General features: G+C 44.0%; 1 protein-coding gene across 2 annotated transcripts in view; it reads right to left on the bottom strand.

Annotated features, from left to right (window-relative positions):
* Nucleotides 1–5,489: 5,489 nt before the first annotated feature.
* The window catches only part of PTPN9 (protein tyrosine phosphatase non-receptor type 9), a 98,435-nt gene continuing 76,276 nt past the window's right edge, over nucleotides 5,490–27,648 (bottom strand). For both annotated transcript variants that reach the window (XM_085847317.1, XM_085847318.1), the window contains 3 exons: nucleotides 27,272–27,422; nucleotides 19,405–19,612; nucleotides 5,490–17,138 (listed from right to left, as the gene is read on the bottom strand). In XM_085847317.1, coding sequence (XP_085703443.1) covers nucleotides 16,915–17,138; nucleotides 19,405–19,612; nucleotides 27,272–27,422 — 583 coding nt within the window. In that variant the 3' untranslated portion in view covers nucleotides 5,490–16,914. The remainder of the gene's footprint in view (nucleotides 17,139–19,404; nucleotides 19,613–27,271; nucleotides 27,423–27,648) is intronic.

Here is a 27,648-nt window from a genome sequence, read left to right as displayed (position 1 = left end):
TTGAATGTTGTTCTACAAGAAAGATATACGAATTAGTCCGGTTAAAAAAAAAAAAATTATCGTAAAATTTCACTGCTTGTCGAGGAGAATCTGTTTTTGGGATATATGCACCAGCATGTTGGGGGAGGGGGATTAATTGAGAGAAGAGATGATAACATTGAGCAAGAAGGGGAGGGGAGTGGAGAGAGGGACATAAATTTGGGAGGTAGGAACAGGACTGTGAAGGTAAAATCTTACCACATTTGTCACCAACGGAAATAGATGACCCTTTCCTGCTTACCCTGAACAACTCGTCATTTTTGAGGTTAGAAATTAAATAAAAAGCATTGAATTTTTTTTATTATGGAGCAGGAGGGATAATGCTGTGAAAAGCTTCCATACAAACATGTTCTGAAAAGATGAAATTTGATGGAGGTGTTTAAATTGTTATTCGTTTGGTCTGACGTGGAAAACTCGTTGGTGACTGGATCTTCAGGTGGAACCTATCGTAGTGTGGGGTCAAGGCAGCGCAGTGACTTGGTAAGTGAACAAGGTGGGCGATGTAGCTCAAGGGCGTGCTCACAATCTGCGCTCGTTGTAGCTCGTGCCATGTACTTGCCTTTGAGCTGTCATCTGGGTTTGATTCCCGACCGACTGATAAACTGTCACCCTGGTGTGTTTCGATGAGTGGGCCATCCAGTGGAGAATTGGAGGGGGGAGTCGAGACGGGAGAGAATTGGAGGGGGGGAAGTCGAGATAGGACAGATTTCGAAGAGGGAGAATGAGGCTTTGGCGGTGGGGAGGGGGGTGAGGACTTTCAATGGGAAGGGGGGGGTTGAGGAGTTGGGATGGGGATGGGGGAGGATGTTTGAAGGCTTGAAGTTGGAGGAGATTGATGTCTTATTGTTGGGAAAGTGAGGAGTTGGGGTTGGGGGGATTAAAGATGGGACAGAGATGGGAGCAGGAGGTTGAGGGTTTGGGAGAGGGGTGAGGACATTCTATGGGGGGGGAGGTTTAAGGAATTGTCAAAATGGTGTGTGTCACTGTATGGGGTTGACACAATCACCCTGTAAGCCTGGTGTTGGTTTAAGCTAACCTCCTTAACTGTAAAGATCTTAGAGTCTTGAGTTTGAGCCCCTGTCAGCCATTGAATTAACACCAAGTCATCCTTCCGAGGTCAGCGAAATGAGTACCAGTGTACTGGTAATTGAGGGCACTGCATCAATGGTATAGCCGTGTCCCCAGAAAAAGATGCAAACGATAGCCAGCTAATCACCCTCTGGGTAATGTGCTAATAACTATTTAAGAAACATCACAACTTCAAAAATACCACGACACAAAAATAAACTTTAAAGAGTTTGCTGTGTCGGTGAGTGGGGAGTCGAGGGGTGGGTTCAATTTCCTCAATTCAATTCATTTCCTCCACATACAGCTGTGGGTTCAATTTCCAAGGCTTCTCATTATTGCCAACTCAAACTTGGCACAGCTGGTGAGTATGCCAAACACCCACTCCTCAGCATTAGTTGAGCTTAAGTGAGGCTTTCATCTTGTGGTGGACCAAAGTAGGCTGGTTTCGTTTTTAGCTCACCTGGACTTTTGTCCGGTGTGGTTATGTGATCGAGCAGTGTCCGTCAGGGAGTGAGTCAGGTTAATCAGTCAGCATTTGTCATTATCACTTGAACCAAACACATGATTTTGATGAAACTTAACCATAAACTTCATATCTGATGCCGAAGAAAGGTATATTGATCGCATCAAAATCTGTGCTCATTAAGGGGTATTATGAGGGGTTTTTTGACCCCCCCCCCCCACAATAGGTATTTGCTCTCTTCTCCGAAACGACACAATTTCAATGAAACTTGATCACAACCTTCATCACCCATGATATACCAAAGGTTGTTCACGGCGTTAAAAAAAAATCATGGTCTCAGGGGGTCTGTGGGGGGTTTGAGTTACTGTTGCTCCTGCTCCAGGTGAGTTTCAGGACACACGATCCTATTTTTCTTTGCTACAAATAAAATGTTAAATGATTGATTGTTATATCAACATGCAAGCCTTACTGATGGTCAGGTCAGGTATGGGAGCATGCTTCAGAGCAGCGCGTCCACTTTCCGCCGGTACTCCAGGGGCCTCCGTCTGGCCATCCCCCAGGCAGATGCCAGGCCCATCCCCATCTCCTTGAGATTCCGATCAACTTGCTGCAACCACGAGGAACGTCGTCGACCCATTGGCCTCCTCCAATCACCAGACTCCCTCGCGGAGAGAATCTGGTGAGCAGGATCAGCATCAGGAAAACGAGCCACATGTCCATACAGCCGCAACTGACGCTCACGGACTATGCAGGTAACAAATCTCATCCGAGTCTCTCTCAGCAACCACTCGTTGGGCATAAAGTCTGACCAGCGATAGCCAAGGATTCTCCGAAGAGACCTGGTACCAAAGGAATTAAGTCTCCGTCTCAGATCCTTGGTCAGAGTCCAAGTCTCACATCCATAGAGCAAGACTGGAAGCACCAAGGACCTGAAGACTCGGACTTTCGTCCTCCCACACAGGTACCGGCAGCACCACACCCCATTATCCAGTGAATCCATGACTCCCCAGATGTCTATTGACCTCTGACTCACAGCCAGCAGAGACATGCTCACTCACAGCCAGAGAATCTCTCCACGACCTCAACATCCTTACCACAAACAGACACAGACAGGACAGCAGCATCCAAGATGTCATTGAAAGCCTGGATCTTAGTTTTGACCGAGGAAACCCGTAATCCCAGCGGCTCCGACTCCTCATTCAGCACGTCGAGGGACCCCTAAAGGATATCTAAAGTCTTCGCAAAGATGACTGCATCACCTGCGAAATCAAGGTCAGAGATCTTGACATTCCCAAACGGTGCACCGCAGCTTGATCTCTGACATCCTCCCTAGAATCCAGTCCATACAAGTGCTGAAAAGTGTGGGAGCCAGTATGAACTCCCGTCCATTTGAACCACGAACTCCAGTAACAACTGTAAATAAGTCAGAGATGGTACCACCACATCTCACAGCACTCTCAGTACCAGAGTGGAGTTTAGACATCAGATCGATCAGTTTTGGTGGCACCCCACGAAGACCAAGAATCCTCCAGAGGGCATCCCGATTCACTGAATCAAACGCTTTATAGGGATCTATTGACCCTTTATATGTATCCACATACACACATATATATATGTACATATGGTTACAAATCTGGAAACCATGCGCACTCAACATTCAGGTCCCAAAGTCAGTAATGCCAGGAAGTACGTGTGAGACAGGTCCCTTCCTTTTGTCTTGAGAGTCGAATATGTGCGTTGTGATGTTTTTTTAATAGTTAGGTTATGACATCTCTATCAAAACGCCATTATATATATATATATATATATATATATATATATATATATATATATATATATATATATATATATATGTTTACACAGATATACATAATATGTAGCATGTCTCAAAAATTGTGAACGAGTTATGACAAAATTAGGTGGATTCGAGTTGGTTCGGTGACAAGAACAAGCCAATTCGATTTTTTGTTCAGATCCAGCCCATCAATGGGATATAAAACGCAAACCGTTCAGCCTGGCAGAGGTAAGCACTCTTGTGAGTGCTAATCTACTTCATTCTGTTTTGCCAAGTGTCATTTTTGTCATGAGTCATTTTTCATTTGTTTGTCCATCTGCATGAGAGATCGTCTTTCACCCTCAAGAATCCCAAAAACCCTTCGACTCCTTTCTACCCTTTAGACCAGGGGTCTCCAACCTTTTTGGGCGGAGGGCCACAAAACCAAAGTGGTGAGGGGCGGAGGGCCGCACCCAAAAAAGGATGCTAAATTCCAGAAAAAAATATACAATTAATATGCATAAATTTAAACAAAAATTAGTGCCGAATATATTTTTCTTGCCAACGAATATGATAAATGAATAATCGTGTTAAAAACACGTGTGTCTAATATGAATCAAAATCATAATAAAAATTACAGAACGCTTTGATCATTGACCCTGACAAATTGGCAGTATCGCGGGCCACATTGTAATGTAAACTTAATATGGCACCGCGGGCCGCATAAATCCGTCTAAGGGGCCGCATGTGGCCCGTGGGCTGCAGGTTGGAGACTCCTGCTTTAGACCTTCACACGTTTCAAACCTTTTAATACTCAGTTGACCTCTTGACATTGTAAGACTCTTTGGAGTTTAAATTTCAATATTTAGACCCCTTCAAAATTTGAAGACCCTTTAGTCTCCATTTGACCTTTACAACTTTTCAGACCTTTAGCCTTTCCAACTCCACCTTTCATTTAGTACATCGTTCCATTTATTTGCCACACAAAACAAGTTCTGGTGAGGGTCTGCAATCTCTGATTGCTCTTTCTTGTTACTTTACTATTTTTAGTAATGTGCTTACATGTTTGAGAATTTCATTGTTATTAGCATGGAATTAAAAAAAAATAAAACATTTATTCTTCGGATTTGTGTCGCATTAAACATAAGTAGTCCCTCCCCACTCCCCCTTTTAGGTGGAATGATACGAGTACAATCATTGCTCAAGTTAATCAAGTGACTAAATTGATGTAAAGGTACTTTCCAGTTATAAAGTGTTTTGCCAAGAGTTTGTGACAAGATCTAACATTCTAAATAGTAAGTACTTCATAGAAATGTGTGTTGCTGTCGATTGGCCCCATGCCTGCCATGCACGAACAGGGCAGCGGCACGGAGACAGCCGATCGACCTCGCCAGACAGAATACATCGGAAAGGAAGTCTCCCAACTTCCTGATAATATTCCACCGTTAACCACACCCATATAGGTCTGATTGGCCCTTGAGCAAATGTGTCTATTGACCACACCCCCATCAGGCTGATTGACAGTCATAGTCCCGCCCACCCCTCTGTTCCTTTACTAAGGAATGTGGTTTTGCATACTTTCGTGGAATGCTTTCAAGCTATTAAAATTTCGATCGGTTTGCACCTTCCCACTAACAAAATGCAGTCGATTGGTGTTTAAACCAAGTTCGTAGCTTGAACCAATTTTGAGTTCGGCTGTCAGAAAAGAAGAAGAAAGGCATTTTTAGGTCTCGCTTGTCAAGTTCAGCTCCATTTATTAATCCAATGGAGTGTGCGACCATCCCGACATAAGAAGTCGACTGACGTCTTGATAACACCAACATGTCTACTAATTCAGTCATTCAAAGGCACCACATGATGAAGCGTGCCAAGTTTGCGCATTGGTTGCCAACATATGGTTCTTTGTCCATGCTCTATCCTTTTAAAATGCTGAGCGTCGAACAAGGAAGCATCACGTCCCATTTTAAAAGTTTGGTTTCACTCCCCCGGGGTTGGAATCTCAACAAATGACCTCTGAGACTCAGAGTGGACGCGCTCACCATGACACCAGAGTCTGATCGTAAGTAGTCCCCTCGGTAGTTTTACTCTTCTTTTTCATCAAGCTTTACAGAAATGAGTCGTACAAAAAAAGGGCAACATTACAAAGTTGACATACATGTTTTATTAGGTTACGAAGCAATAAATATGCTTTGCACTGACAAAAAGATGTTTGACCACCTTTTTAAATAATGTTTATTTTACACAATTATAACATATCCGTGTTATGCACAGGTGCCGGAAGTACAAACGGGCACCCTCTCATCAAACTTTATACAAAACCCACATTGTGGACAAACTCATGACTTTGGGTAGGATTTGTTTTTGAAAATGCTCCATCGTAAGGAAATGTACTTTTTTTTTTTTTGTTACAAAATAAAAACAAAACAAAAAACAACAGAATTGCTCACCAACGCATCAACCCGAGAACATCAACCTCACAAAACAACCCTTTTTAGGCCAACGTCCACAAGTAGATTTGTCCAAAATACAAAGAAATCTGTCTTATATCGTACAAGTACCATTTTCCTATTATGTGCACTTCATAAACAGTTTTTGAAACCCGCCAGGGGAAAGACCATTCATCGTTCCATTTTGTTTTGACCACCGACTCGTTAATTTGGTGTCATCAAATGTAAGTAGCGGACTGATGGGCCACAGAACGGCTACTGATGGGCTATTGGTCGTTTGGCTGAGAAATGAAAATGGCAACAGAATGTGTATCGTACCGAAAAATCGAACAAGACCTCCGAAGTCCCTCCAAACAATCCCAACCCCACCCTGGTACTCACAAGCACTTAAAAAAAGAAGAAAAAGAAGTGCACTATTTCTCCCACTTAGCTACGAGTAGTGCAAAACATCCCAGTACTTTGGCCTTGTGAAGAGTGGGATGCAACTGCACATACATGAGGACATTGCAGAACACAGTCCCTCCCTCCTCAATACCCCCATCCATACATGCTACCAAATAGCCAGTCCTCATTCTGATAAAATACTCTGTGTCATCACCTTTAAAATGCTGATTGGGGGGGGATATATATGTATAGCACAAACAGCAACTTCTGGGGAAGAGTTAGAGATAAGGGAAGAGGGGAATAGGGAGAAGAAGTTCAGCAGTAAACAGCCATAGCAGAGAAGGGAAGGGGGGGGGGGTGAGAACAGAGAAGGCTTGCATTCGTCAAAGTTCCATTGAAAATAATTGCTGCCAAACAGTCTGTAATTAAACTACAAAGAAAAGTGCTATTCAGGGACATCGTGCGACCCTCCAAATACAGACAATTGCACCAGTTACACCCTCGCCTGAAAATCCAACCCAATCTTGCTCTACAGGTACAAAATACTTCGACTGGTTAAGATTTGCAAAACAAAACAAGAATCGGTGCCAGTCTCATCATCAGATACCTGTGCGCACTTGCGGGAGTGAGACAGAGCACCAAACGGACGGGAGTGTGTTCATCGCCTGCTGGTCAAAACCCAAAAACAGCTCTCATCCCTATTTCAGCAAAAGTACAGGAAAATACTTACAAACACCAAAATAACTGTCGCGTCTAGCAGCAGAGAACATTTTGGGTAAAACATCTCGTCGGAATACCGGATGCACAAAAAGGATGTGACCACGTGTGGTTGGACCCAGCAATTCCAATGGGCTCAGCGAAAAACCACCGGGGTGACAACGCAGACAAAGTGCATCACAAGAACTGCAGCGTACCTGTCCGATACGCTCACAGTTCATCTCCGCCAATATTTACCTGCGTTTTAAAATTACTTACGGTCCACCGGTTAAACCACCGAATAATTCCCAAGCAGAGTGATACGGAACCTGGACGAGCCTCGCTCACGTGGAAATGATGGCATTAATGAGTCTCCGACTTTCCTCTCGCACCAAAACTGCACTCGAACTAGTGTACCCCCAGCAGCAAGTTCCGTTTCGAATAACAATTCGACATTGAGTGAGCAACTCGGCAAAATGAGTAGTCCTCGCTCGCACGTGCAAGCAAGCAGTGAGCAACTGCTTCATCATCTCAGTCTGTGCGCAGTTTCCTTTGGCAAGAACATTCACTGTTGAGAAAAATGGTGTTTCGCCAAACTTACTCTTCATCTTTTCATCCAAACGAGTGTTGGGGTTGCTTATTTTAATGAACGTACCGATACCGTAAAAGTTCAATCCGGAAAGCATTCAAGTCAAGTGGGTAACGAGATGCTAAAATGCTCCGACTTGGCAAAGTCCCTTATCCTCATGGTTCCACGTGCAATGCAGAAAATAAATTCCACATTTTCTAATGAACAGGAATTACAACTTGCAAAAAAAAAAACACTGTGGACATCAGTCGAGCTGAGTTTATTTATTTATTACCAAATAATAATTTTAAAAAAGAACCAAAAAACAAAATCCACTATCCCGCCAAAAGCAATGGAACATCATTCTCTCCAAATCTCATATTCCCCAGCATCCCGCTATATTCCCACCTTACCCTCCAACCTCCCCTCGTACTGCCTTTCACATCTGAGAAGACAGAGAAAGTAATGTCCAGCCTCAACTTCACCTATGAAGAATCAGTGCCCATGTTCTCAAATCTTTCCCGTTTACCTGGACATCCGCTAACATCACTCCCACTCACAAGAAGCGTGCAAGGACGGATCCTCTCAACTGAAGGGAAAGAAGCTTACTTCCAATTGCAAGCAACACTTCGACTTCCGACTTCTGGTTCCTCGTCGGAGAACGCATGTTGTGCTGCTCTGATCGTCATCTACCTCCAAAGATAAGGATATGGTCGAAAAATGGATTGTCCTTTCGTTTTTGTAAATTGTTGCCTGTAGCCCTCGGTAATTGTATTTTCGGCGTTTTATGCAAGCATTTGTTTCTGTTCCTCTTGCTGCTCGTCCCTATAAGCCACGCTCTGTCATGTGCTGTGCTCTCCCCACTTTAATGACTCTGTTCTGTTCTGTTTTGTGAAGAGCAGGTGAGTCATCACCAGGATCCTGGTGAAATTCCAGCTCTAACCTACAGGGGGCACTGCAAAGGCACCGCCATGCTCCTGCGACAACTGATGCCAACCCACAGCCACGTGCTGCATACGAACTGCGCCAACATTATTTTCCTTACGAATGCTAGTTTCTTGAAATGTTATTATTGACACTCGACAACTCCATGTTGCACGTATCTCAAAGCAAAACTAAAAAATAGAAATATAAAGAAGTGCTGTTCTTCCTATTACTGATGCATTCCATAACTCAAATTTTTGTAAGGTCGCTTTTTCCTTTCACCTTCTCCAACACTTCCTTCACTCCCCATGCTCCAAAGTCGATAGAAAAGCCAAGTAACACCTCCCAACTCACACATAGCCTTCACCAACTCCACACACTCAACAAGTCCTCACACTCGGACGAGATGCTCGACTCCACATTGCTGAACTGCATTCACAAAAACGTGATCAGACCAGCAGTAAGGTGCAGCACGTGTCCAAAGACGACAGTCCCTGCTTGCTCCAGCTAATCAAACGAGGCCTTCCGCACCATTGCAATCTCAAGGCAAGAGGTACATTTTCACTGACCGTCGCTCTCTTACCGGCAGTAAGTTGGTACGTCTCTCAAATTTTGTACAAGCTTGTATCTGGCCTTGCTCCTCCTGCCGACTGTCGTAGCGTGCCACATGCCACTGACAGGCACATGGCAGCCTCGTCACTCTCTGCTGATCTGGAATAGATTCGATTTTGCTCCGATACCTGGAGCAACCTCCCATCTTGGCAAATATTACAGTCTCACCCTTTCTTCCTGCAAGAATCTTCAACAAATGAAAACACCAATCGATTTCCATGGTCAGCTGTTGCAAGAGGTTCTGCCACTTCCAAAGGCCTCACAACCAGCCATAACTTATTCTGGGCAGATCATGCAGCAAAGCTGGCCTCCGAAGTCAGCCAACACTGGGAACACATCCACAAGATCAAACATCATGGAATCAGTCATTCTATGAAAAATGAGGAACTACTAGATCCCACGAGGCCTTTATCCATAGCTCAATGGAGTGTTGCTCTTCCTTATGGGCTGTTGGCCCAGCATCACGTTGGTCTCCAGGATTCTGTGGAAGCTAAAGTTCCCAACATTATTGACATCTCCCACGATGAAGACAAAGAAACAAGGCTTGTTGCTCTCGATGCAGACAGGTTTGTGCCCTCCATAAAAATAAAAAAATAAAAAAATTAGCCACCGCTCCTGTAGTCCAACCACGAATCTCCTGAATGAACTCCCAACATCCAGGCTTTCCATCGACTTCCAATCTTTTGTTCTGCTTTTCAATCGCACCCTCCCCTCCAAGGCTTCAGGCTGCAAGCAGATGGTACATCGGCATCCCATGTCAACCGCAAACGTTTCTATCCATGCTATCTCTGCCTAATCGAACCCTCTTACTTCAGTGGCTCCTTTTTTAGTTTTCCTCCCCACCTCTTTTCGTGCCACGTTGGTCCCACCATTGCCCTTTTACAGTGTCACCTTGCTCTTCCATGAGCCTAAATCTCGTATTAAAAAAAAAAAAAATGCTCAAAGCGGAACCCAAACGCAAAAAAAAATCCTTTCTGAAAAACATTGGAAATCATTAATCACGGTCTAATTTGAAGGGGAAAAAAAAAAATTGAAAATTTGTTTGACAATCACAATCACAAAGTGCCCCCAAAAAAATTCCGCGTCGATTTTCACCAGTGACGTCACACCATGAACTCGCCTTGATCCAAATGGCGGCTTTACATGGAGAAACGGTGTATTTCGAGCTCGGAGTCCGATACCGATTCCACGATCATTCGCAACTCTGAAGGTTCTCAGAATGTTGAAACTGATCAGGGGGAATTTTGAAGAAACTATTGGAGACAAAATTAGTAATGGAAACTCTTTCGGGGGAATTGTGGAGCCGCGTCGTTTTAAGCCTTGTGCGAGCGATTCAGACGAAGATGGAGACAGTGGAATGGTGGTGACGATGAAAACACCGGTCACATGTTCATTTTTCTGTTCATGAACAGAAAAATAACAGAGAACAGGACAGGTCACATTCGTTATATTACTCCAGCAGAAACATGGCACGTACACGGCATGGACACTGCGGACAAAATGGGCGACGGATGCTTTGTCCCACTGTCGCAGGCTGACCAGGTGTCTTGTATGTCACGGGATCATTCCGTTTCACACTTTCCTGGGATGCCAGTGATGTCTGTGGTGGTGCCGTGCCATGTCGATGTCCTGCCCCAATGGAGGAGGGAGTGGTGCTCGAGGGAAGGAGGTTTTGGGTGGGGAATGTGGAGGAGTGGTGGAGCGGTCACCAATGTACATATTCTGGTATCTGGGTAGAGATGTTGTTACAATTTTGAGCGACGGCTGTTTCTTCCGCTTTATCGTGGGTATGGCATCCTCTCTCAATCGTGGCGGATCACCACAAGATGTGGCCATCTCTGTTGTGTTTTTTTTTTCCACAGTGCTCTGTCACATGTTCCGAGCACAAAAGCGAACATTTTCTCGACCCGATCCACACTCAGGTATTTCGGACAAACTGCGTCAATTTCTGGCAATTGCTGGAGCATGAGACCATCTCGGTTTGTACGACTACAATCACAAAGGCCGCATCGACTCGGCACATTTGTGGAAAGTCGGAAAATCAGAAAATTTGAGCTAAATTGTAGCGTGATGTAACCCGTAGGCAGTACGAATATGGCGGTCGACTTCTGGGTGTGACGTCACGACTAAGAGTGAACAAGTGGAAGAAGAAAGATTTCGACTTTAAATCACCAAATTACCTACTTTATAAATCGGAAAACGACTTCATATCTATTTTGTAGGGTATCAAGGGATAGATTAGCATCGAGGTGGTCTGAGAATTTGGGTTCCCCTTAAAGCTCGAGCCACACAACGATCATTTTGCCCCAATTATAGCGTTTACGCCTCACACGAATGCAGGCACTCCTCGCCATACACACTCCCGGTTAACGTATTCTCACTGATATGTAATGAATAAAGCAACGAACACTTTTCGCTATACGTCAATTGTTTCACGTGTCATTGTCGAGCTGCATCGAGTAACTTTCGTTGTGAATAATTTTCGGGAAACTTTCCTCAAACTACAACGAGAGTGGAAAACGAACTGCGTCTACTCCATCGAGCACTCATGGTGACAGGTCTCGCCACTCGATTCCTTTAGCTCCGCATCCGCACATCTCCGACCTCCTCACGCAATCTCTTCTGTTATTGGTGAGAACTGTACTGAACTCTTTTTCTTCCACTGCGATGTATTGAAGGTGGTTATTCATTTATTTTTACTTACCTCCGCTCCGAGTTATTATTACCTCCGCCACTGAAGGGCCCCTGTCTGACTGTTTGTCTGTCTGTCTGTGAGCAGGATGTCTCAACGTTATGGATGGATTCGGACGAAACTTGGTGGACAGGTTCGGTGTGTGCCAAGGACAAACCGATTAGATTTTGGTGAAGATACGTTCCCGAATCTGGCTACTAAGAATGTTTGAAGTGATTCTTCACCATTGAGAAATAGGGCCAAAAATTATATATTTCGTACAATATCTCAAAAAATTTATGGACGGATTCGGATGAAACTTGGTGGATGAGTTGGTTCGGTGACAATCACAGCAGATTCGATTTTGGAGGTCTGGATGCAGATTTGCCCTATCAGTGGGAAACAACTATCAGTCTAGTTAGCCCGGACCCCACACAGCGGAAGACGGGGTTTTGCAATCACGTGTGTGCGTGTGTGTGTGTGTGTGTGTGTGTGTGTGTGTGTGTGTGTGTGTGTGTGTGTGTGTGTGTGTGTGTGTGTGTGTGTGTGTGTGTGTGTGTGTGTGCGCGTGCGCGTGTGCGTGTGCGTGTGCGTGTGCGTGTGCGTGTGCGTGTGCGTGTGTGTGTCCGGGCCGTAGCTTTTTTTTATCATTTCAGCTTTCGTGATCAAATTTTCAACAAAGCTTTATTATGAGAATATGGACAATATAAATAAATAATTTGGTCAAAAGGCCAAAGGTCAGCATCACATAAAATCAACTCATCCATTTTTATCCAATTGACCTGGAATTTTAAGAATCAGCATATTGGGTCACTGAATTAATTGGTTCACCAATCAAAAGGTCGAAGCGGATTGTTTTTTTGTTTTTTTTAGGTCAAAGTCAAGGTCGTCTAAAATCGTACATTTATTATCTTGCCAAAACGAAGTTTTTGCAAGATATGTTAGTCAGCTTGTATGATTTTTTTGTTTGTTTGTTTGTTTGTCTGTAATCACGTATAAAAATTTCTGCAGAGCACAGTTATCATTGGAAATTTTTGTAACTTCGCGTATCAGAGGCCTATCGAGGTCCCTTTCAGCGTATAAAATTTTGAAGGTCAAGGTCAAAGGTCAAGGTCACTGTCGCAAATCAGGGGAGTCGACGAAACCCTTATTTTTTGAGTAATTTTAATCTAATCGTCTCCAAACTTTATGGGAATGTAGTATATGGTCTGGCGCTCAGCTGATTAGCTTTTGGTGGCGATTGGCCTTGACCTTCATGGTTAGCGCCTGAGCTCAAACATATTTGACCCCAAGGTCAAATTTTAGGAACCATATCATGTAGTACCTCAAATTGAACACCTCGATGAGTGCTTCTAGATATGTCAAGCTTGAGACATTATGACGTCATTTGGTGACGTTATGAGGCAAACACATATGTTCCATGGTTACTCTGTAGAACGATTCTCATCGGAATCTCTCGTAGGCAGATATTCCTCAAGGAGTCGCTCCTGGTGGATAGCAGCTCTGTTCACCTTAGTGTGACCTTAAAGAAGTCACACATGGTCACCTATTGGCAAGATACGGGTCACCCTGCGGGTGACATTGGTTTTATTTTATTTTTATCTGTTTTCGTCATGTTTCGCATATAGAAGATGAAGAAGTCTGAATACAGAGCGGACGCGGACAGGCTTTGCATTTTCAGATGCGTTCTAGTTACCTCCGCCACCGAAGGTGAAGGAGGTGATGTTTTCACCCCTTTCTGTCTGTTTGTTTGTTTGTGTACAGGATATCTCAAAAAAGTTGTGGAGGGATGCGGATGAAATTTTTCGGACAGGTTCGGTGTGTGACAACGACGAACTGATTAGATTTTTGTGAAGATCCAGATCCGGATCCAACTACAAGAATTTTAAAGTGATTCTTCACCATTGAGAGATAGGGCTCAAACGATATATGGTACAATATCTCAAAAAGTTGTGGACGGATTCGGACAAAACTTGGTGCACAGGTTGGGTTTGTGGTAAGGACGATTTGATTAGATTTTGGTGAACAATCCGAATCTGGATGAGGATACGAGAATTATTTAATTTTGAAAGTGATTCTTCACCATTGAGAGATTGGGCCAAAAACGATACAACACTGTATAGCATGATATTTTAAAATGTATTGGGCCCGATATGTTCTCGTCGATCAGGCATTATGTGGCGGAGGTATGCGCTCTACCGAGTGCCTTTCTAGTTTATTTTGTGTTTAGTTAGGTTAGGCTTGGTTGTGTAAGGTGCCCAAACATCAGCCCAAGGAACGCATCTTCGATTTATCACACTTTGTCTATGAGAAAATCTTTTTCGCTGCACGCGTTTTCGCTGTACACACAACCTTCGTGGAACACATCGAGTTTGTATAGCGAGGAGTGCCAGTATTCACTATGAGTTTTGATTGGTTGGAAGTGCAATTCTCCAGCGTTCCTCATATAGTGCATCAACTAGTTTGATCAGACTGAGTGTCATCAAACCTATAATTGCTCTTCCATCACATTCCTCTGATCCTACCATCGGACTTGAATAAGGTTTACCTGGACTTCTCGCCACACAAAACCTGTTGTACCACTTTAAGGCCACAGGATAGCTATTCATTGCAGCGCACCATGCGATGCTGTGCAATGGGCACAATGATCAAAGGCTTTTGTGCAGCTATTCTTCTGTGGTATTCCACAGAATGCAAGGTTCAACGAATTGAAATGGTGATCGTTTTAATGGCCATGGTTGGAATTGCTCTTGATGACATCACTCCGCAGGGTTCACTTGATGGCTATGCCAGTTGAAACCATGCTGACGGATATGCTAACTTTGGCTGCAGAATATTATCTCTCATTGGAGTTCCATTAACACTTCTCAAACAACGCAATTCTCAAACTGAGTAACGAGCCTGGTCGCTGACTATTTCTACTGTCTGTTGCTGCTATTAGATAAAATTCAGACAAGTGTGAACAAGCCTCGACAATGGAGACACGTTTCATACGACCAGTACTCGGAGTGTACAACCATAATTTCTTTGTACTCTTATGGAAACCAGATAAATGTCGATGGCGATTGCTGCAGAGACGACGATATATAACAGTTCAAGCCAAATATAAGACAAAAAACAACAACAACCCCACCTGGAGGGGATTATTGACAAGTTAAAGCTGAGACCTCCAGCTCACCAAGAGGTGCTGTCTTTAATCACAAGATTTCAATTTAGATTTCGAGGCAAATTGTTTCCTTCGCCTTGAAAATGAGCTCCTTTGGATTCCAAAGATACAGCGTAAACAACCGACTTCTATTACAGGTGTGAACGTTTATAAACTGTGACAATGACATGGATTTTCCTTTGATGCCGCATCAACCTGCCCTACTCCCCATCCATTCAAACACCAACCCAATCCCATTAAAAAAAAAACAAAGCAAATGCGTGCGACAATAAGGCTTTGATCATGGTTGTGGAGGGTTGGAGAAGGCAGAAGACCTCATGGTACACAAAAAGTAACTTTTCCTATAGATTGCTGGCCACCAAAAGCAGCTATGAAGTCAGTTCGGGAAAAAAAATAAAATTACAAAAAATAAAATAACAAACTCGAACGTTCTCCCTTCCCAACAATGTTTAAATATTTTAAATTGTCACAGCAAAAACCTATGGTGCAAAGAATCAACCCCCTATGCCTGCTAACATCATGCTCAATGACGACTATGAAGGGTAACGACGACGTTGTTTTGTTCGACGGAACGAGTTTAAGCAGCATTGGACCGCAACACTGACACTACAAAATAAAATAAAAAATAAAAAATAAAAAAAGACATCTGTGTATGGTAAAAGGTTAAAGTGTAATCCATACATTGTACTAACTCGACATATATTTAAAAAAAAAAAAAATTCTTAAAACTTCAAGTATGAACCAAGATCCTTTAGAAACAGCTCTTATAAGGCCACAGTAATTGCTCTGGTGTAATAACAAAGATAAAAAAAGTTAATTATACTTATTTTTTTCCTATACAATAACTGTTATGTAAATCAGCAGAGCCAAGGTTATGACAATCACAAGCAATAGATAAAAGTCAGATTATATGGATTAAGCTGCTAGGTTTGATGTCGAAAATAATTTATCGTTCAACCGTTGGGAAGAGAAAGTTCTGCGAGCCAAATCCAGGTGTGCATGAACGGAGTGGATCGTCAGTTCCTCAAACTCAACTACAAAACATTTTCGTTATGCACTTCCAACGGCCCAATGATCTGAAACTTTGATCCAAATTTCAAGTGCGGCTGGCGAACAAAATAGAGGGACTTCACGACACTCGATCTCTCCACCAAACCCATCTCTATCCCAAATGCCTGCGTTTGTTCACCGTGTACATGATGAGCCCACAACGCCGAGGACGGAGACCGTATGGTGCCACAATCGATGGGGAGGTAGAGATCCGTGAAATAAGAGGTACCGCATGGGGAGGGGCAAAATAAAAGGGTGGAGATAGAGAGAAGAAAATGCATCGTAGTTTTGTTCAAAAAGAAAACGATAATCTTAATTCCACACAATTAAGTTTCCATGGTTGCCTGCAATTCCTTTTAACTTCTCAGACAGTGTGATGACCAATAATCTGGTCAATACAAAGTCAAAGCGGCACGAAGTGTATTACTTATGGTTTTGTAATTTCGCTTACGAGTGCAGAAGACGAGGAGGATTTCAGGTGTAACATCTCAAAAGAGAAAGAACTACATTGACGGAAATATAGAGCAAGTGTGTACGCAGGTTTGTGAACTCAAGTGGATGATGATGATGATGATGATGATGATGATGATGATGATGATGATGATGATGATGATGATGATGATGATGAAAGCAACAAGAGATATAACAATTCTTTGATGGTTATGTCATTGATAGAAAATTATTGTTTACCAGCAATAACTCCAGAAAAACAAATTGGTTACAAATGGCTACATACTCGAAGGCTGTTAGAAAGATGAGAACCGATGGACCGAATGCGGTGGAAATGATCGGGAATGAGAGCAAAATGTTGTACCTTGAATCGACACGAAGGAACAAGAGCCGCATGAACAGGATTTGGGCATCAAATTGTCAAGATGATTTGTTAGAGTGCCGCTAAAGACAAGTGCACCATCACGATGACAAGATTACAGCGTCAGCTAATTAGGAAACAATGGACGAAAGAAGTAAAGATTGGTTTAAAAATATAAATTAAAAAAAAAATGAACAAAGCAGGAACAAAAGTAAGGACGCTTAGCCATGCTTGCATATTCTCAGTCGCTTTCGGAATCTAGGTCGGGTGGACTCCAGTTCTGTGCACTGAGAAGGCCTTGCTTCTGGGCATGCTCTAGTAGTGCTGTATGACAGAAGCAGTACTGATCAGCTGTTTGGATGCTGAAAGCCCGCTGCGAACGCATTCCACGGACTGTACCGTGAATATCCACTGTGCCGCAGTCAGCCAGGCGTGCCAGACATATGTCCAGTGTGCAGAATGTGCCTGGAGATAAGAAGCAAATGAAAGTAATTTATGGACGATAGTTTTTGTAGGAATCTTAACAACCGTAATGTCTATTGTTACACTACGATTTGGGATCACAACACGAGCGTTCAAATGTCACGGCCCTGCCAAGACAGAGTCTGCAAATCCTGCTGCCATCTTACACCACTGCGAAAGCAAGGGCTAAAACTCAGAAGCTAAAACTAAAACTAAAACTCAGATCACTCTCGATGCGAAAATGGGTGCGACCAGACGTTCTCAAGAACCGACACGTGTGGTCTTGTCTACAAATGGCAAAGCAAGATCCCATCACAAAGATGTGATAACGTGGATGCCTTCTTCTCAGCATGTAAGAAACTCGCAGCAGTGCCGACGACGACAGTCCTCAGTTCCAAGGGATGAACCTGATATCCGAGAGACCGAAGATGCAAACTGTTGGAGATGTGGCCAGAAATGCAGAGCTTGAACTAAACACATGATCTGAAGCTTCGTCAACAGTGTACAATGGGAACGTGGATGTAACTTGGACCTGGATTTGGGAAGCAAGAAGCTTGCTGAAACATTCAAGAAGCTTGTACCAGAGCCGATTCCACACAAGCAACATCATCCGTGAGGCCTTGGGCTGCGTACCACCGTGGAATTACTAATTACCCATTTGTTGTCAGTCTAAATTTAAAAGGTGATGGGATGGCTTCTCTGAAGATATATGCATTGCATGTTGCACAACTATGCCACCTATTCATGAGGTGGGAACCACAGTCTGCGGACAAATTTAAAAAAAAAAACCCCCACGTGGCTGTCACAAGCACGACTACATACCTACCTGGCCTAGCTTCTGATATAGTCTATCTCAACGAGACTTATTAACAGGTAGCAGAATGATCCATTAATTGGCGATGCTATTGAAGTGCATGAAGAACTGATGTCAGTTCTACTCATAGCTCTCTCCCTCCTCTTCTCCTCTCTCTTGGCATTCTTTAAGTTGATCAACATAATATGTAACAGCAAGAAAGCTGGGAAATGACATTTCAGCTCACCAACAATCCAATCAAAGTGGATAAACACTATAATATAATGGCTAAACAGGTTGTGCACCACCTGCTACTGAATTAGGAAATGCCTAATGGCTGCTAGAAAAGAGCCACGGCTTCAACTCGCCCCACATACGACACAAGCACCTCTACAAGTTACTGTGCCACTCTCGAATGAAGAGCCCAACATAGCCATCAAGAGAAACAAGATAGCTGGGAAAGCAGCAGGCTTAGATGACATAAAAGAAAGAGATTAAACAGTTTTGGGACGATGATCTGCATCTTATTAATAAGGGTGCTCCACACATGAAGAAAACGATCGAGCAAAAAAAAAAAAAAAAAAAACTTCAAGCATGTCGAGTCTTTCATTTGAGCGACTTCTCCTGAACCGCCTCTTACCGCTGAATGAATGTCCAACAGGAGGATGGGACCAAGGTTATGCACTTGCCTTTGAGGTGTCTGTTCTGGGTTCAATTGTCGACTTGACTATAAACTGTCAGACTGGTGCTTGGAAAAAAATGGCATTGCATGAGGTGGGAACCCGCCCACCAGCATCGACTGGTATCTTTCACAAAGAGAAGGCGATTGACACCAGAATCCCAGCAAAATTCAAAATTCCTGCCCAAATGAGCAGAGGTTTGATGGCCGTTTGCTTTTGTATTACGTGAAACAACTTATGACTAACAGTTTTACAAATTGGACAAACATCACGTTGGGTGTACTCCTATCATACAGGTTATAATTTGTCAAAATACCATTCTTCTCTTTGTGTTACTTCCCCCAAATCCCTTACATTGTGCACTTTTGAAAGGGAATCGGAAGGGTAAGTGGTGTGGTCATGGGTAGTGATGACTCAAAGTAGATATGAGATGTCACAGCAAACTGTACTGAATGACTACCCATTTTGCCAATTGGTAGCCTGTCCATTTTGTGTGGTGCATCTTGAGGCTCATGCCACCTATCCTCTCAACTCGGTCATGCTTGTGGAGGCTTTTGGAGCCCATACCCTTCCAAGGTTTCCCCTCCCACTCAGACTGACAGAGCATACGAGTACACCACTAATCTCTTCACGCTTTGACGGTGACAGCTCAGAGTCCGAATGTTTTATTTCGTTATTCCCAGTGTCTTGACGAATGTCTGGCATATCCAACTACTTGTGTCTACACCTTTTTTTAGTGTGTCTGGCATGATATGGTTAGTATGCTGGTAATAAAGGCTACATATCGTGGACTTACCGGACCTTCCGATCCCAGCACTGCAATGCACGACAATGGGTGGTCCTTGCGGATGCCCATGCCACGCTGATCCCATCGCCGCCACAGCAGCAGCCTGGTGTTGCCGCACGTGACCCAAGAATGCGAGCACACCGGCAGCAGTGCGTGGAACACCGAAATCTGGCCAGCTCACATACTGAAAGTGTGCCACCTCACGCATCTCCCCCGTCTGTGCAAAGGTATAGATGGGGCAGTTCTTGTGAAATTGACCAATTATGGTCCCCACCTGACCAAAGTTTAAGCACGCAACTTATATTTCAGCTTCAGAGGCATGAGATACTGGCTCACCCTAGCCCTAACGAGGCCAATAAAAACATCTTATTTTGGAGGCATTAGGCAGCAGCTGTAACATCAAAACTCTTTGCGACATCCTAACAAACGATGATATGCTGCTTGCCAAGTTTGTGTCGATCTCAAACCTATAAGTAATGTTGCTATGTTTGTCCAGGATGTTCAATAAAATTCAGGCAAAAAATGCTTCTCGACTGAAATAGAAACACGTTAAAAGGGTAATATGATCAGGCAGCCAAAGAAGGTAACCCGTTTTTTGTCGGATAACATTTGTTTTTTTTTCTTCTTGATTATTCATCTCGAATATATGTTTGATGATATCCAGATGGCTGTGCATTTCACCCTTGGGGGAAAATGAGAAAAGTCGTAAAATCCAAGATGGCTGCCACAGAATCGCAAAAAACAAACAAACAAACATTTCTTATAAATTCACATATTTGCAAAGAGAAAAAAAGTATAAACATTATTAAAGTGTCCTAATATATGGTTTCTGACATGAGTAATCTGATGCCACCATTATTCATATGAAAAAAATTTGGAATGGTGGCCATGTGCAACATATTACCACTGGTGTTGCGAGAATTTACGATACCTCAATTACAGCAACAAGATAATGAGTTGTAGGAATGACTCTTAGGTGTTAATAAATGCTTAGTATAGTACAATTATCTCCTTAATAAGTGCCTTCGAACAAGCATAATGTAATTCATTGTGATGTTAGATATGTGATGCTCAAACACGTAGACAGACATTCATCTTCCTTGCCACCCTGTTGTTTCTGGCTCCCATCAAACCTTTGGCTATGTTTTACGTTATTTCCCCATACATCCATCCTTTATGTTTCTCTTTTAAAAGCGCTCGCAAAACCTTGAAGCGCGAGATAATCGGGAGAATAAGCATGTGCTGTTAAACTGCGGTTCACGGCAGTTAAAACACCACAGGAGCGCCAGTAAAATAGCCATTACGCACATGCTTTTTGGCAGTTCGTATTGCGCTGGAGACGTTACGCCCGAATGAACAACACACAAGCAGGAAGGACGACGAAGGCAGTGCACTGGGGGGAAAAAAAGGTTTCTCTTTGTGAAGAGGAGGTCATGCTTTGAGGACAGAAGGCTGGGTTTCACTTTACCAATGGTCGAGTGGAGATTCACTTCCCTCCCTGACCACAGAGCTCACCTTGCAAGGGGATTGAAGTGCCAACCGGCTAAATCACACAGGCAGACAGCCGTGTTTCTTTGTCTCTGTCTCTGTTCCTAGAACGATTGCTAGGCAAGGGCATTTAACTGCCCAAACTCATGCGCATCTCCACCTCCGGTTTGCCTGACCAACTCTCTTCATTGTCCTGTCAATTCCCTATGTATAATCTCGTTGTGTGATTGATTGATTGAGCCCCAATGACATAGGATAATTGAGAAATATTCCATTTGTCTTGATTTGCTCAGAGGCATGTATCAGCAATGGTTAAGGGGTGATTTTATTGTTGGTTGCATCATTTTTTTATTGTGACCGTTTCATTCATTTTGCTTTATTATTGTAAATCCTTCCCCCATGGCATTTGCTTTTAATAAATACACTTGGTCTTGGGGTAGATTCTGTTTGTTCTGGCTGCTTCATTTGGTGGTTTAGGGTGGTTGCAGTTGAATGATAGAGCGGTTCAAACCACCTTAGACTTCACTCGTGATCCAACAGTTTGCTCGGTCGAATCAGGTAATGGGCATCTATCGTCACTTCACCTGGTTAATTCCACGGTCCCAACGAGCATTGTAACGTGGCAACCAGGCCCACAAACCTGCTCAGAACCGTGGACTTGGCTCGCAGTTGTGGTCATTTTGACACGATCTGCGCGACTTGAACCGGGGAACCGGAACAATTGGTGCATCAATTGGTGATCATGAGTGACCTGGACCCTGACTCAGCTAACACTAACAATTGGTGTGAGGTTGAGTGAGATAATTGGAACCAAGGTGTGAATTCTCACGCCTTGAAGCAAAATTGTGGAGCTCACTTAAAAAAATTTTTTGTTAAACCAAACCACCACAATGTCGAGCCTAGATGAGCAGAACCAGGAGGGGAAATTCTGGTTAGATGGCATCGTGACCCAAATGAACATGGAAACAGCAGGGCGGCTTCACCACAACAGCGAGGAGGCAGCCCAGACATGGGTTTGCAATTTGCGGCCCTGATGGCCAGGTTAGCTGCAAATCTGACGCAGGCCAGGACAAAATTGGAGCCGAGCTGATGGGCAAAATTGTTGCAGGCCAAGTGTGACGTCACGGAAGTGACGAGAAAAATGGATGTGGGTCACACGAAGCTGACGGCGGAACTGACGGCCGTCCATCGGGAGGTATAAATGAATTAACGAAGATAATGGATGGGTTAGCAAGGGAAGTAGTGAGTTCAAAAGGGGAACAAAAGGGGCTATGTAAAGAAATAAAAGGAAACACAGGACTCAGGGGAGTTATAGAAGGGTCAAGACAATTTAGAAGAGGCCCAGAGGGGAGTAAAATTGGAAATAAATGCATGAAAGAGGGACTGTACAAAGAAGTATGGTGGTCACAAAAAAAGATACAGGAGAAAGAAGTAAAGGGAAGATCAGAAACAGCACCAATGTGGGAGATAAAGGAAACTAAAACAAACCCAGAGATAGAAACAGAAGTCAAAACAGAGTGAAATGAAAATAAATAGAACACGGAAACAGTGCAGCAGGGGTTAGAATGGCAGACAGGGATAGTGGGGAGATTAGGTGCAGCTCCAGAAGGGGAAATTAAATGCGCAAATGAGGTTGAAGGACGTGCGAGGGTAGATATGTGCAGGGCGTGCATGGGCCCACAGGTGCAGGAGGCATGAGAAGCCATGCAGGAAGAGCCGGCAGTGAAGCGAGATTGTGGAGTGGAGCCAACGGTTATTGCCACAACAACCGGGTGTGCCGACACCATTGGTCATTGTGTGAACGGGAAGACAGAGGCCCATTTAACAGAGGTCTGGGTGGATTCTCTTCCCAGGGAGGTGTGCGTGCGGTTTGCAAGTTGACCGAACCAGAGACCGAGGTCACAGTGTAACCCCTTGTCCAATTCCAAACCATTCTGTTTCTGTGTGATTGATTGGACCCTAAGGACATTGGATAATTAAGAAATCTACCGTTCGTCTTGATTTGTTCGAGGGCACGTATCGGTAAGGGTTAAGGGGCGATTTTATTGTTGGTTGCATCTTTTTATATTATGACTTTCATTTGTATTGCTTCGTTCTTGTAAATCCTTCCCCCACACCATTTGCTTAAAAAAAAAAAAACACACTTGGTCTTTCAATAAGTATCCATACTCCTCTCGTACTGCAGCTTCTTATCGGTCACATCAGGTCCTCCAGCATCCCCATTTCTCTCAGCACAATCCACATCAATTCATGATCAACACAATCAAAAGCTTCACTATAATCCATAAAACAGAGATAAATCTTCCTTTGATATCCCCTTGCTTTTCCCACGATCCACCTCGGATTTGCAATTTGATATCTAGTACCTCTTCCTCTTCTGAAACCTGTTTGCTGGATGGGAATTTCTTGCTTTCTGTGTTGAATGATATTTCGCAATACGTTGCCAGCAAGTTAAATCAAGGCAATGATAATCTGCTTGTGAGAGTCAACATCTCTCTGCTTATTCTCAGAGAGCTGCCTTAGCACCAGCGAGCATGACAGATTGGTAGGGATGGCAAGCAGCCATCTCAGTTCAGGTCTGGTCTCCAATATCCACCGCCCCTGATATTAACACAGCCTGGGAATTCTTCCACAGAAAACTACTCTCTTTAATGCACAGTTTCATCCCATCTCATCTTCAGTTATCCTGCCCTTATTCCCACCCATGGTACACTGATTCTTGTGGCGAGGCAGTTGCTCTGAAACAACTTTCCTTCTCTTCCTGGAAAGCAAATCCAACAGAAGGCAGATCATGCCGCAATGCCCGCAACAGTGTGTGTCCACTCTTAGGAGAGCCAGTAAACATCGATGCAACTTCAACATTGAACTTTCAAACCTGTCTCCTTCCTCTAATACCTGGTGGTGCCTTGTTAAGTCTGTCTGTGGTGTAGGCTCCCCTTCCATTCCCTCACTCACTCACTTCAAATGGCACCACAGCCGACGGCGATCGTGAGACGGCCGAACGCCTCATTTCTGTGTTTGCTTCCATATATTGTTTCCACAACTCCTCACTCTGTACCCACCCTACCGAGTCACAACCAATTGATCCTGGACTAGGTGTCTTTTGCACCTGAGAAGGTGGAGAAGTTTCTGTCAACCCCCCAATCTGAATCTGCAACTGGAGCGGACAGCATCAGCCCGCGTGTCCTAAAAACCGGCTCTGCTGTTCTTGCAAATCCTCTCTGGCCTTTTCAGCCTATCATTTGCCCTCGGTCATCTTCCATCGACTTGGGAAATCAGGCAACATCACTGCATGATTAAAAAGGTGAAAAATAAATACAAAAAAAAACAAAAAACATCCCCTGAACTACAGACATATCAGCTTACTTCCAATAAATCAGCAAGGTCATGGAATCCATCATCGCAGGAAGTATGAAATCATTCCTTTTCTCCAACGGCCTAATCTCAGATCCCAAGGCAATGTTCAGGGCCCTGTCCTATTCTTAATCTTAATCAACCATTTCTCTGATTGAAAAATTCTCTTCATCTATTTTTTGATGACTCCACCCTCTGCCATGCCATCCCTCATCCTTCAGAAAGACAGGAAGCAGCCTCTTTCCCCTCTTCAGACCTTAACAAAACCACAAGCTGGTGAAATACTTGGAAAATGTCTTTTATCCTTGACAAATCTCTCTCAGAAAGGACCATCTGGAAAAACCGTCCGATCGACTTTCTTAACAATCCTCTCGAGGAAGTTCAATCACTCAAACTCCTGGGTCTCAATATCAGCCATGACGTTTCTTGGCAAAACCACATTTCAAAGTTGCCCTCTAAGCTAAGCATCCTTCGTCGTCCAAAGTCCTTCTTTGACACACCTGAACTCCTATCCACCCACAGCTTGATGGAGTACTGCTCTCCCCTCTGGGCTGGAACCCATGCCTCACATTGCTCAGTTTGGTGCTGTGGAAACCAAGGTTTTCAACATTATTAGAATCTACTGCGGTGAAGTCGAGTCGATGCGCCTATCACTTCCCCATCGTGGACAGGTCGGGGGTCCCTCTATCTTCTACCGCTTATCTGATCTTGCACCCTATGCTCTTTCCATCCTTTGTTCCCCACCCACCCCAGGTTTCTGTAGGGTGCATGAAGTCCATCATCAACCCCCTTTCGGTGAAACTACCTAAATTCAGGATCAATGCTCATGTTCACTCATTTGTTCCTCTTCTTCCTTCATCTTTTGAAGAGAATGTGGAATGAACCTACACATTCTCTTCAATCTCATTTCCCCCCCCCCCCCACCCAGGTCTTCAAGAAAGCTTTTCACCACCATCTCAGATCATCCCCCATCCAAAACTATGATATTTTCTATCTTCGTTAGCCCCCTGCCCCCTTCCCCCAAAGCCCCGCTCCTCCTAAATTTTGAGTTTTTACTTTCTCTGAGTTTCCTTCTGTATCCATCGGGTGCACCCCTTGCATCTTCCCCTACCCCTCATTCCTCCCCACATCCCTTATTTATCCAAATCTCCCGATATTTTGTCCTTCAACCCTTCTGTTGGGGTCCCCCCGCCCCTCTTTCGACTGCTCCTTTTGTTCTGTTGCATCCTGCTCTGTGCAGTGTTCTAGCTCTTCCATGGGCCTTGACTTTGTACACAAACACATCAAAAAAACGAATCAAAGGTGAGATCCGCAACATATCAAAAATAATGTGTAGCTTGTGTTGCACCACATATGTATTTGGGCACGGAGGCAGCGGGGAGATTACCCAGTTCTACAATCTGCGAACATTGTCATTCGAGCTATCAACTCTGCTTAAGATGTAAAACAATTTGTGAACAGGGGACGTTGATGCCTTGATTCTGGCATAGCTCATTGTTTAGCCAGATGACAAATATAAAAGGACTCGCAGCTGTCTCTACATGTCAAAAAAATAAAATCATAATTCCAATATTGGCATACTTAAAACACTCATGAGAAAAACGTCAACCTTTGGGGGAAGACGGGGCTGGGGAAGAATTACGATTGCAACAAAAGTGAAATCCATGTCCTGATGACACACAAAAGCATAAGAGGGTATGTATGACGAGCATTTCAAAAGTTCTTCCCTTATTAAAACCTAGCAGGAGTACCCAGCGTTGTCTGGTATTGCCTAGTCTATTTTTTTTTTGTGGGGGCCTAAAATACTAAAAATACTAAATAAAAATACCTAAAAAAAATAAAAAATGCTTTGGCACTCCAGAGAAGAAAAAAATTCCCAAAAAACAAACTTTAAAAAAAACTTTTTTTGTTCTTTTTTGCCTAACAAAAGCTCAAACATGAACCTCGAAAAGTTTGACGAATATCCGTACAGCCATCTGAGAAAAATGGCGACGCACACAAACGGCTCTCTAATATTATAGACAAATAGTATCGACACACAAACGGATCTCTAATAGTATAGACAAACGAGCCGAAACCCCGTCACAGATGGATTCCGTTCATTCAACCACCCTCACCAGCTCACCCACACTCGAGGGACATGGACTGGACAGGGCGTGCTTGCCCCCTCCTACTCATCCCCCGCCCCTGCCGCATTCCCCCCGCCTCCCACCCCCCGCCTTCAATTTGCTTACCCCCGCCAAAAAATTTAATTACCCAGCCCCCCCCCCCCCTTTTCACTCCCCGTCCCCGGTCTCTTGATCCCACGCCCCACTTGCCCCTGGGCCACCGCCCCCTGTCCACCCCTCACACTCAACCCCGCCTAATTCACCCCAGCCCCCGCCCACTCATCCCCCGCCCCATTTCCTCCCCATCTCCCGCTTTCAAGTTGCTTACCCCCGCCCAAAAAATTGCTTACCTTGCCCCCGCCTCTTCACTCCCTGCCCCCGTCTATTCATCCCCCACCCCCGCCTCTTCACTCCCTGCCTCCGTCTCTTCATCCCCCACCCCCGCCTCTTCACTCCTCGCCCCCGTCTCAACAAAAAGTGTTTATTCTGCTTCAGAGTTGAAAGTTGACTATTGCCACGATGTGCGATGCACTCTTACAGGTACGAAGTTTCTTTCAGTCCAGGTCACAGTACTGAGAAAAATGTGACGCGACCGCGAGGAGCACAAAATTGGTCCTTCAGTATTAATATATAGATAGTATCGACACACAAACGGATCGATAAAAGTTAAGACAAATAGTATCGACACACAAACGGATCTCTAATAGTATAGAGAAATAGTATAGACAAAAGTCAAAATTTTTACCCATTTCAATGACATCAGGATATTTACTCAATATAATGAGGAAATCAGGTGACATTGGGTGGAAGGTACAAAGAAAAAGAACTGGCACCTGTGCCATTGCTGGTACAAGACCATTCCTTCATGGTTGGGGGGGGGGACTTTTTGACAGCCCTTGGTAGTGGGTAGAGGAAAAGAGTCTTACACGATTGTTGTAGAGTACCAGTGCAGTAACGTTGTAGTCAGGAAACTTCTCCATGTGCTGGTTTTTGACGCTAAAGAGACCGAAGTTTTGACTGGAAACAGAATCCAAAGGCCAGTACTGGCCGCACTTAACTCTCCCTCGTTCCACAACACTGTCAGAGCACACAAATCACAGCTCAGACCAACAAAATCACTCTTTAACCTGTGATGGTACATGAGGCAATGTGGCAAATACGCAATTATGGACCCAAACTAGAATGGCACTCAAAAGAGCGTGCATACCTCCGCCAGCCTGAACAGTTTACGTTTTGCATCCCACTGATAGGCCGGATCGGGATCCAGACCTTAACCAAAATCAAATTGGCTTGTTCTTGTCAC

This window comes from Eptatretus burgeri, chromosome 11, assembly GCF_056783735.1.
Source record: "Eptatretus burgeri isolate ZD-2024b chromosome 11, Ebu_testis_v1, whole genome shotgun sequence".
Lineage (NCBI taxonomy): Eukaryota > Metazoa > Chordata > Myxini > Myxiniformes > Myxinidae > Eptatretus > Eptatretus burgeri.
Note: the sequence above shows the minus strand (reverse complement) of the source record. Positions and strands in the feature narration are given on the sequence as shown.